The sequence below is a fragment of the Trichosurus vulpecula genome, chromosome 6 (assembly GCF_011100635.1).
Source record: "Trichosurus vulpecula isolate mTriVul1 chromosome 6, mTriVul1.pri, whole genome shotgun sequence".
NCBI lineage: Eukaryota > Metazoa > Chordata > Mammalia > Diprotodontia > Phalangeridae > Trichosurus > Trichosurus vulpecula.
Genome location: NC_050578.1, coordinates 165,430,159 through 165,442,199, shown reverse-complemented (window position 1 = coordinate 165,442,199; position 12,041 = coordinate 165,430,159). Strand labels below are relative to the sequence as shown.

General features: G+C 33.6%; 1 protein-coding gene across 1 annotated transcript in view; it reads right to left on the bottom strand.

Moving 5' to 3' along the window:
• Nucleotides 1-2,911: 2,911 nt before the first annotated feature.
• The window catches only part of ATP8A1 (ATPase phospholipid transporting 8A1), a 297,433-nt gene continuing 288,303 nt past the window's right edge, over nucleotides 2,912-12,041 (bottom strand). Inside the window, exons 36-37 of the mRNA XM_036763200.1 lie at nucleotides 8,817-8,908; nucleotides 2,912-7,764 (exon numbers count right to left, since the gene is read on the bottom strand). Coding sequence (XP_036619095.1) covers nucleotides 7,667-7,764; nucleotides 8,817-8,908 — 190 coding nt within the window. The 3' untranslated portion in view covers nucleotides 2,912-7,666. The remainder of the gene's footprint in view (nucleotides 7,765-8,816; nucleotides 8,909-12,041) is intronic.

Here is a 12,041-nt window from a genome sequence, read left to right as displayed (position 1 = left end):
CAGGCAATCTAGTAGAAGGAAAAATTAGATCAATTCATATGATTTTCTTGATAGAGTTCTCTATGATAAACAGGGAAAATTTCCTTGACTCTTCAGACATAATTAACTCTTGGCTATTGTCTGAATGGGGCAGCTAGGTGTTGAAGTAGATAGAGTGCCAGGCCTGGAGTCAAGAAGACTCATCTTCCCGAGTGCAAATCTGGCACCAGGCAGTAATTATGTGACTGACACTGGGCAAATCACGTAACCCTGTTTACCTCAGCTTTCTCACCTGTAAAATGAGCTGGATAAGGAAATGGCAAATCACTCCAGTATCTTTGCCAAGAAAACCTCAAATGGGGTCATGAAGAATAGGACACGACTGAAAAACGACCGAACAACAAATTGACACAATATTTTTTTTGACAGAACATTTCAAATAACTGACTAGTTTCCCTTTAAACCCAGCAAACCCACTACTACATCAATGTGTACTTGGGAATGGCAAACTTATTTTATTATTGGCTTGAGAAAAAATAGTTAAGCAGATTTGCTAGGTAGCTAGGTGGGACAGCAGATGGAGGATGTGGAGTCAAGATCTGAGGTTTAAATTTGGTTTTACACCCTGGGGCAAGACACAACTTCTGCCTGCCTCAGTTTCCTCATTTGTAAAATGTTATATAAAGAGATATTTGTGAAGTACTTTGCAAACCTAAATGAACCACATAAATTGTAGCTATTATTATAAAAAACAGCCATATAATGCACTCCAAAGGGAAAAATAAATGATTTAATGGACTTTTTTCTGGATGATCCATTTTACTGTGTGGGTAATTCCATTAATGTTGGGGAAAAGCTTTTAAATTGTCCAAATGGATGACATTCTTGGGGGTTTTACCTGCTTTTTTCCTCTTCTGTTAGGGGAATTTCTTTTTAACCGATGGCTTACCTAAAATTTAAAGTTTGAAGGAAATCATTCCTATTTTTAATTAAAGAATTCCCATAGATGAAGGTGGGATTAAACTCAATTAAGATGTATCCAAGAGTGTTTAATTTACTTGTGAAAGCTCACAGTAGAAAGTGATGGGCTTTGGTATTGAAAACTTGGGTTTAAACGGTTATGCATAGGAAAACCATAGTAATTTGGGTTTCCCGGCTTAGGAATTTGTGATGATTGTCCTGGGATGGACTGAAATTTACTTTCATATTATCTGAATAAAGGATTTGCTTAAAGCAATAATAGTGAAAAAAGACTCTATGGGGACATGCCTAACCTAAAGAAACAGAAGTGTTACCAGGCTGTTTATCTGCACATAATTGCTGCTAATTGCAGTCAATTATCTGGCCTGACAAGAATTCTGTTGAAATTCCAGCTATTGTATATTCTTGAAAGTAATAAAATGAAAATTCATAGATATCCTATATTCAGTCTTTTCCTCACCTTCTGACTAGTGACTTCTAATTAGTCCAGGCATATGATGTATTGTTCTTCTTCTAATTAAGATAAGGTGGTTTGTGTTCTTAAAAATAGAGAAATATGATGTCAGAAATGCTAAGAGTACACAGGGAAGTAAACCTCAGTGTGGGCAAAGGATTTCAAAATTCTATTATAATATATGTATATGCATATATATACATATATGCATATGTATATACTTTAAAGTAGTCAGGACAAGTACAATGTATATTAATGCCAAGTGTTCAATTAAATCTTCTAATAGTTCAAGAATAATCTAAGAGTAAACATTTTCGGTATAATCTCTATGTGTATTTTTTTTAAATCTATAGACACACATAACGGATTGGAAAGGAATGGAGTGAAACTGGATATTATATAGCTAAAAGCCATACCTACCCCCTCACTTTGATGCACTCTACAGTTTTTTTCCCCCTTCAAGTTCCATTTTCCCAAGTAGTTTACCAAACGATAAATTCAACTTTTTCTAGGAAAGAAAAAGATGAGGCTCCTTTCTACAGTTCATTTTCCTTTTAATTTTTTAACCGAGAAGCAACTGTATTTGCCAAAGGTATAACCCCTGCCTCCAGTTAATTTCTAGTGTTTTAACCTGATCCAATTCTTATCCTTCTCTCGAAATCTCACTTTAGCTTCAAAATGTAACTATTTCCTATCAATCCTGAAAGAGGTTGACTAATTATGTGTGTGTGTGTGTGTGTGTGTGTTTGTGTATGTGTGTGTGTGAGACAGAAACAGACAGACACAGAGGCAGCCATACACACAGATACTCAGAGAAATCAAGAGACACAAAGGAAGACAGAGACTCCTAATTCTTGTAATGAAGATACGTAATAAGTAAACTAAATGAGTGGTTTCTCAAAAAAAAAAAGTTCACCTAACATGGAAGGACTTAGCTCAAACTAATTATCTATTTTACAGAGTTGCTCTTTAATTGTTATAGCTAATAGGAATGCCTAGAATAAAATTGATTTTGGTGAAAACAAAGCTGAAGAATATTGAGTAGCATTGACTATTAACAATAGTAAAAACAATTTTCCCTTATTTGTATACAAGTAAAATACATAGTTTCAAAGCAGAGTGAAAGTATATTCAATCGTCTTGTTTCATTTCATCAGTTTAAAAGGAGGGGGTGTTTTGTGGATCATAGGTTTCAAAAAACAAATTCTTTTCCAAAGCAACATAATGTACAATGTTTTAGATTCTATATATCATGCAGGTTTAAAGAAACTCCAATGACTATTTTGAAATTTTTTGGTCCAGTATTGAAAACATGAAGACTTTTCTTTATGTAATGACACATTTTATTTCATTTTTAATAACAATTAAAAGACAATGCATTTAAAATTTTCAGGTCAAAACATGCACATTCACAAAATGCCAGTGACATGTAACACTGCACAGAACTGAACATTACTAAATTTTAATAACTATTTATAAAACACAGTGCATTTAATGTCAAGTTAAAACAAACCTGAGAAAACTACCATAAACACAGAGTCAAACAACTCTCCACTCATGCAACTGTGAAGGTCTCACAACAGCTTTTGCAGTAACAGTGTGGTGCTGTCAGACAATCCTACCTTCCCTTTAATGCAAGCTGAAGTTTTGCCTAGTTTCTGCTTTCAATGCAGCACATTCACTTAATATACATTGCAATACTTAAGTCAAAAATGAAGCTCAAGGTAGGAAAAATCCCACTGCTAACTGTCTTTATGGCTTCTATTCTAGAACAACAAAACACAAACATAATCTTTTTATATATTCCGGTCACATTTTTACAACAAGAAATTCACTTATAGAAAGTCAGAATTAGGAATAAGCAGATATGAAAATCCAATCTTCAGAATGCTACCATATTTCCTACTTAAGAGGTTTATTTGCCAAGAAACTTTAAAACGCAAAATTCAGTCAATCAATCCAAATAAATGATTTAGTTAAATCTGCTGAAATTTGTTTGAAAAGAATATACTTGTCTAAAAAGGTCAAACTGAGGACCAATCATTTTGCCTACCAAACACTAATTCTTGGATATACTATGATATGACTTTGGAAGGCAGAAAGAAATATCAAGATTTATAGCAAAAGCCATGCATTTGCTTAGGCCATTTCAAAATATTAATTCATGCAGACAAACCATAAACTCATCAAAAACACAGCTGCTTTTACATAGAAAGTGAATTGAGATTTTAAAAGGGAAAAATTCATTTCCTTTCCTTTAAAATTTAACATACATCCCAATTTTATAGCTGTCCAAGGTTAATTAAAATGCAACAAAGTAGAAATTTCATAAATGACATTTAGTAATTTAAATGAGAAAAAATTCACAATATGGTAACCTTTCATAGGCATAGTAGAAATTTTCACTATCATCATCATCATCTCATTTATTAGGCACCTAATCATGGGTGGTGTTACATGCTTTACAAAGAGAACCACACAAACCTGGTCCGTGTGTGTGTGTGTGTCTAGCAGTTATGTGGGGGAACAATTTTTGTTAGAAACTGATTATTCCTAGGCCTACTGATTTATTTGCAGAAAGACTTTTCAAATGAGGAGCTGCCAAAAGGCAATTTCACATACATACAAAAACCATTGAGGATTACTTAGCTATGCAATAATTATGACATGGTTATAAGCATTTCACAACTGTTTGTAAGAAATCAATGATTTATAGTTGGCATTGTTTATGAAAGGGGATTTTAAATACAAAGTTATTATTAAGCACTACACATTTTGCAGAATTTCACAATACTGAGTTCAGAAATTATAATATTTCACAATAAGATTTAATATTCAATAACTGACCATTTTACTTGCTTGAAATTAGCAGGAGTCACTGGCTTAGTTTAATAAGCATACACAAAATGCATGAAACTACTCTATTGAGCAGGGAACATGTTAAAGTGTGTTGCACATCTGACCTGGTTAGTAATAGGCAAGGATTGCCTAAAGTCTTTTTTCTCCACTAAAGTATCTGGACCATTTCCACATTTTTTTACTAACTTCCTGAGAAACACCATTAGGTTGTTAATTTTTTTTTAGAAAATAAGCAAATGCTTGGTGCAAATATACAATCAAAATCCTGATACAGCTAGATAAGTTAAGATTTCCACATGGACTCAAATTTATAGTGGTAGTTCTTGTGAAGCAATGTTTCCTTTGTGCCTAATAGTAAAAATCAACATGGGATGTCTGATTTCCAAGACAGACATTCTGCCTTGGAATAGGCTACAAAGAGAGGAAGGTAGAATGAGTGTACCTCAGCTCTATTAATCCTGCGAAAACGTTTTTTCTTACAAAGAAGGTAACAAGAAATCTTAGAGTAGTTGTTATTTGCTTTATAAAGGTAAAGACCCTATGATTAAATAGCATATTTTAAGTTTCACTAAGGTTTGATTTAATGAAAACAAAGAGATGGCTTTTTCTGTTAAAAGATTCTTTTTTTGGAACAGAAATGTGGATAATACTGATAACAGAATAGTGCTTGAAAGTTTACAAAATGCTTTATATTCTCATTTTATAATATCCTACCAACCCCATGAAACAGGTACTACAGGGATTATAGTCTTCACTCTAGAGATGAGGCAAATGAGGCTCAGAGAGGTAAATTATGTTGGCCACACTAAGTATCAGTGGCAGAATTTGAATTGTCTTCTTTTCTTTAAATCCAGCACCCTATTCTCTATGCCAGACTGTAACTCAACTGCTAGTAGAAATTGAGTCATGATAGATTAGTGTTTAATTTTGTAAATTTAAAGAGAACCATTTATATAGGTATATCCTATTAATGTTAACGAATTTCACCAAAGTAAATCATGGATCAATAATTTAAATATTACCTTCAGGCCAAGAAATTCAATTCTATCCCATTGATAACTTTTGGAAGTTAAGGTCTTGGGAAGAGTGAGACTGATGAGGGGCAGGAAATAGAAGTAGAAGATGAATCTTTTTGAAAGCCCTGTTTTTTTTGCAGATGGGATATATTTACTTCTTTTTGAATATTTGTGGTTTTATCTAAACTGTTTTCACTTGGGTAGAACATAAAAGCATATATGGACCCAGGGAAGGGTTGACTAAAGACACATTTAAAAGAAGGAATAAATATTTTTAGACATTATAAATTTTAAACTTCAAAGATGACATAATTCAGAAAATAGCTCTACCATTCAATACAAAACTTTTCAATGATCTTTCTGGATTATGATTCCTTAAATCTATATCTCTGAATATGGGTTGGAAGTGAACAGACCCTAGACTAAAACTAAATTGAATGTGTGACATCTTTCTGTAGATTCAGATTTGACAGAGAGGAAGGAAGGGGAATTTACTTGGCAAAGGAGTAAGTAGAGAATAGCTGCGGATACAGTGAGTGAAATGATTGCCATAGAACCAAAGAAGTCCAAAACTGAAAGGGACCTCAGATGCCCTTAAGATATGACCTAATTATTTCAGATTTGAATTTAGAATAATGACTGTGTACCTGTGAAACTCAAAGGTTGATTTAGTAAGCTCTCCTTTCTTAAAAACAAAAGGCTTACGAAATGACTAATATGGAAATGTTTTACATAAAAAAAATTTTTCAAAAAAACCCAACCCAACAAAAGGCTTTGCTTAAGAAAAAAAAGCATGTTTCATCTCTTAGGAATCTAAGTCCACTGAAAGGCAAAATCTGCTACTCACTAAAAGGCAACACGTGTTTCAATCTGTATATGTATCTGAAAATTGGAATTCTCTTTATCTAAAATAAAAGCAATATGTTTAAAATGGGAATACAAATTTGTTCATGCTTTGTCAAATATATTTTGTCACTTGCTTTTGGTAGCAAAATAGGCATTTTTAATAGATGGTTCAGAAGTGCTAAATGAAGTAAACATTCATTTAAGAAATATATCAATACAACCTATTTATAATGAGAAGTGCTCCTCATTTCCAAACTATGACTTGGGTAAAATGGGCAATTTTTTTTGTAAGTTGAAAATGTGTTTTTTCCATTAGCACGTGATTAATTTTAGTTAAAAGAAATGCGGTAGCTACCTCTGACAACTGAACTGCAAACTAATTACTCATTCTTAAATATAGATGACACATGGTTTGGCTGTATAAGACAGCAGTAACATCTAGGGAATTGGAAGGTAAAACCAAAGTAGATTATAAAAGCAAATGCATTTATCTGATGTGGTATTCCAAATATTTGAACAGAAACTTTGGAAATATCATATAAATATGCAAATGTATTTTTCTCAAGTGGAAAAAAAAAGCTCCTCTTAGGACTTTACAATACCATGTCAGGCCACAAAATTTAGAGCAGAAACATCATAGAAAAAGATGGAAATACACTAGAGCTGGCTAATAGATATAAACACAACATTAGAAAATTACCATCACAACTAAGAGGGTAGCCACATTAAAATGTATCTCTCTGACACTGACAGATAAACGAGACAAGGAAGAAAGAAGCATTCGTAAGGCTGAAGGTGCAAAACGTTACAGATTTTAGTAGCAAACGCCATAGACAAAACCTGAATTTGACTCATTTTTGCAAACTGATCATCTTATAGATAAAAAGTCAGGCATGCAGTTCTGACAAAATGACAAGAAGGAAACTTCCTTTGACATTTCTGTGCAAATGGCTACTGAAAGAGAAATACATTTATTGAACTTCTTTGGCAAACATTTATTAGGACGGTTTTGACAACTAACAATTGATGCCTTGCTTAGACATTTTGCTCAAGAAGGTGAGTCCGCCCCTTAAAAATGCTGGTTTTCAGCTCATTTTGAATCTGAGTCTTGTTACCAGTCCCTCTTTGACATAATGCCATTTCACATTTTTCATAAATGGTAAAGGTCTGTCATCATGGTATATTCAGTAACCTCAGCATTAGCTTTATCCCAAGGTGTGGAGTAAGAACAACACCGAAAGAGCCTCATTTTAAGTAAGCAGTCTGGCAGGATACAAGGTCATTTTCAACTTCTGTTTACAAAGATTAAGCAAATACTTGTTTATAAAACTTTGAAAGAGATGTTGTTACAGTATAGTCGCACAGTGCTTATGTCTACAGAACAGATGAATCTGAACTTCACGCAACGACATCAGCACGGATCTTTTCTGTAACTTCCTGGTCTGGAATTATTTCTCGGATTCCAGTAAAGACCTAGTAGGTTGTCTTACGGAAGTAAGAATTCGAGCCCACTTCTTAAGCAAAGCCCCTTTCACCATTCATCTGGTCTTTGTTTTGTGGTGTCATAAGCTCTAATCACTTCAGACTGTGAAACTATTCCATTTTCATCTTGAGAGAAAGCATACCCATCTACAGATACAAAAGAAAATAGAATTATTCATTCTGAAAAAGTACCTGGAAGTAGACTATGGTCATTTGGGAATTTTGAATATTCACACATTATAGGTTCCATTCCAACTATATATAGCATGATGACACTTTGCTTTTATTTTGTTTCATGGTGGTACAGACAGGTAGGTAATACTCCTACTCCCCTGTGGCCCTCCTCCCCTTGGCTATCTCCCATCTCCTGTCTCCTTGGTTCTGTCACTAAGGATGTGCTCTTTGGCCAAAATGATGGGAAATCCAAGGGCAGGATCAACATGGGAAGCAGTGTCTCTAGGTTTCCCTACTCTTAGTGCTCCTTAGAATGAATTCTCCATTTATTTCAAACATCTCCTACATTTTAAAATGTAATTTAAAAAGTTATAGTACACATAAATAAAAAAAATCAGATAAACAAATAACACCAAGTTAATAAAAAAACTAAGCATTAACAATGTGGACGAGAAATTTACTTTGGGTCTGATGATGCAGTTGTTTTAAATAATAGTGCTTATTTTTAGATCCCTGTAATATTAGAGGTAGAAGTACCTAACTGATTTTATAAGTGTTTGTATATTTATGAATACTTTTAGTGAAAAAAGAAAAATAGATTATATATTGTTTAATGCAAGAACCCCACTCCTTTTGCAAAATAGGTCAAGTAAAAAAAATCTTATGTAAAAGTCAATGTTCATTATCCAAAGTACTTACTTTATCATATCCCATCACATTCTAACATTGAAACCTTTTTGAAATGTGGTAAAGGACCACAAAACAAAACATTTTATTGTTTGTTTTGTTGATTTCTTACTTTTTGTAGCTATATTATAAATTTAGACTGTTAAGCTAAAGCAATTTTCTTCTGCTATGTTAATTGTGTGCGTTATTTTGCAGTGACATCATATATTTCTTTTTTGTATCAGGCAATGATTTTTATATTGTATAATACCACAGAAACCTTATTCAACAATACTTATAAATCATGCCAATGTATACTTTTTTTTAAGGAAAAACACTAATTAAAGATAAACACTTACGGAGTAGGTTTTGTTGCAAAGACTCAGAACGGTACAAGTTCACATGATTTTTCTTAAAGACATTCTTCAAAAGTTGTGCTCTTTCTGTTAGACTACCAAGAAAGTGCAAATATGTGAAACACACAATCATATACTAATGAAATATGCAAATGATATACGAGCTTAACCTAGGGGCCAGTAGAACAAATATGCAAACTGTAAACAAAATATTTAAGAAATTTTGCTTTTTAAAAAAAGATGATTCATGTAATCCCAGTTTATATTATACACTTTGTCTTAAGCTCTGTTTCCATATTTGAAGAATACTGCCCCCAATAATCCTGTCAAGGAAACTTTTCTTTTTAATTTCCTGTATTTACTTAAGGTAAAAGTGGGACAAAAGTGCTGGGGATTAAAAAAGAAGGTGATTTTCAGTGTTTCTGCCTGATTTAATAATTATGGCTCAAGATATGCCTGCAAAGAATTCTTAAATCGATTTGTACTACATCAGGTAGAATGAGTCACTTGGAAGGCCTGAGCATAAATCTGTTTTACTAAGAGATAATAATATTATAACCAACTGTTTTACCCTTCTATGGCATTTATTCATTTTATATTTTAACATCAGAAAACTGTGAAATATTTTCTACTGTGGGTATTATCTTAGGAGAGGAATAAGGATGAATCAGTTCCATGTTTTATCAGTCATACTGACACACTATAGAATCATAGACTTGAGAAAACAATAAAGATACCTGCATATCATCTACAGATGAAGAATTCAGACATTGTTAATTGAGTTATTAGATTCAAAATGTATTTTACAATAAAGAATATTCTAAATATATCATGTTGGCTGGGGGCAAAACTCCTTAATTATAGACATGTTTTTTCATGTTATCTCTCAGGGTACAAAATTATGTTTTGGGAAATACAAAAAAAATCCCTAAGGATGTTACATTTATGTAAAGAAGGGAAATTAACACTATGTAAACATTGTATATAGCTCTCTAGTCAGAATAATTCAAATACTCCTGGGATATAGTAATAGAAAATATGTTTATAATTTTATTTTTAAAATGAGAAGTTCAAACTATTTTTAGAAATAATTATACAATGTAACACAGCAAAGGGAAATATTTATTCTTCAACAGATTTTCACACTAGTCTTTCTGACAACAGTAAATTCATATAATTAATCATGTAATTATTGAAAGCATGCCTCAAAGAATAATATTTCTTGAATTGAAAAGCACTCACATTATTTTGACTAAGATCACCCATATGCCCTAACTTTACAATGGAGCCAGCCCTCCCTTGATAGATAATGAAAATTAGCTCTCATTGATAAGAAAAATATGAATCAGAAGGAAGAAAAACAGGGAATAAAATGCTTTTCAAGAAATCCGAAATTGTAGTTTCCCTTCTTTGATAGAACTGACTTAAAATTATAGAGATAACATTTTACCATTTAAAATGATTATTTGCTAGTTTAGAGGCTTAGATTATTTAAAAGGTAGTTTTTCCTCTGATCTTCCCAGTTGATTCTGACCTGTCTCTTTATACTACCCATGATTCTTTGTGTTTTAACTTAAATGCATTTTTATGAAGTAGTATTTCATATTCATTTTTTTGTTTGGCTTATTCTCCTATTAGGTTCTAAGTTCCTTAAGAGTAGGAGGCATCATGTCTCTCTGGGGTTAGAATAGGGGTGGGGAACCTGTGGCCTTGAGGCCATGCGTGGCCCCCTAGGTCCTCAAGTGAGGCCCTTTGACTGAATCCAAACTTCACAGGACAAATCCCCATGCAGCCTTGAGGCCACAGGCTCCCCGCCCCTGGGCTAGAATATTCTACATACAGCAGACACATAATAGATGTTTATTCCTGTAGTTGCTTTAGGCAGATCTGTGATTTCAGTGATATGAGTAGTCCTTCTACCAGCATAGATGACTACTTTTTAAAAATGCCTTCTGCTCCTACATAATCACGGTCCACATTTTTTTTTAAATACTCTATAGTGGATAGAATTATTTATGTATGCATCAAATATCCTTGATGAAAACATTGAAAGGGAATAGGTAGGCTTTCATGGATTAGTTTCTAATTCAGACCCCCATCTTCATAGTCAAATAACAGAGGTATGGAGAATATGCACTTTGGTATGTACCCTAAAATTATATTTATAGTGGTCCATCTTCCAACATTTGATGTGAGCAATGAAAGGTCATATAACTAAGTAGCCAATGTTTCTCACTGCCCTTTCAGTGCATGATAAGTCCAACTCCTCCAACTCCTTTATCCATCTATCCAAGGAAAATATTTAAACCTTTCATTTAGCTGCAACATCTTTAGGTCTTCTGATTTCATTTACCATGAATTTACAGAGAATTTCAACATGAATATGGCTTAGTTCTTCCAGCAATGTGTTTTTCGCATTTTGTAAAATAATGGCAAATTAAAAATATAAAGTTAAATGACTAATTGTAATAGTCTAATTCTACTACTTGGGCAGCTATGTGGCATAGTGGGTAGAGCCCTAGGCTTGGAATCAGGAAGACTCATCTTCATGACCTCAGACACTTACTACCTGTGTGACCTTGGGCAAGTCACTTAACCCTATTTGCTTCACTTTCTCATTTGTAAAATGAGGTGGAGAAGGAAACGGCAAGCCACTCCAGTATCTTTGCCAAGAGAACCCCAAATAGGGCAACGAAGAGTTGAATATGACCGAAAAAAGACTGAACAACAACAGAAATTCTACTACTTAGATAACCCAATAACTGCAGAAGCTTTAGTATTGTCTATCCTTCCCTCTAACTTACCCCTCACTCCATCATTACTGCAGATATGTAAGGTCCCACAGAGTTAAAGCCCATTTTCCATTTTTATCCATTTCATTACCTGCTGGCCAATCTTTTGGTGATGAATCTCACCATATCTAACACTGCTGGTTGTTACACAGCTGATACAGTCTGTTGCTGTAGCCGTACTTCAAGTCTTTCCAACTAGGCAGAGTCTCTCAATGACCCTCATCACCACTGAGACCCAGAACTAGTACCACACTACAATGATGCCCTGGAGGAAGGCTTCCATGGAGGCTCCAATTATATTGTTATAAACTAGTGTTATATTTTGCCCCGATTCTTTTAGAAATCAAAATAAATTATATCTATATCATGAATGTTGAAAGTAGGGGCCATTGGAGAATGTAAATCTTGTAACTGGGCATATCATCAATTACAAGAA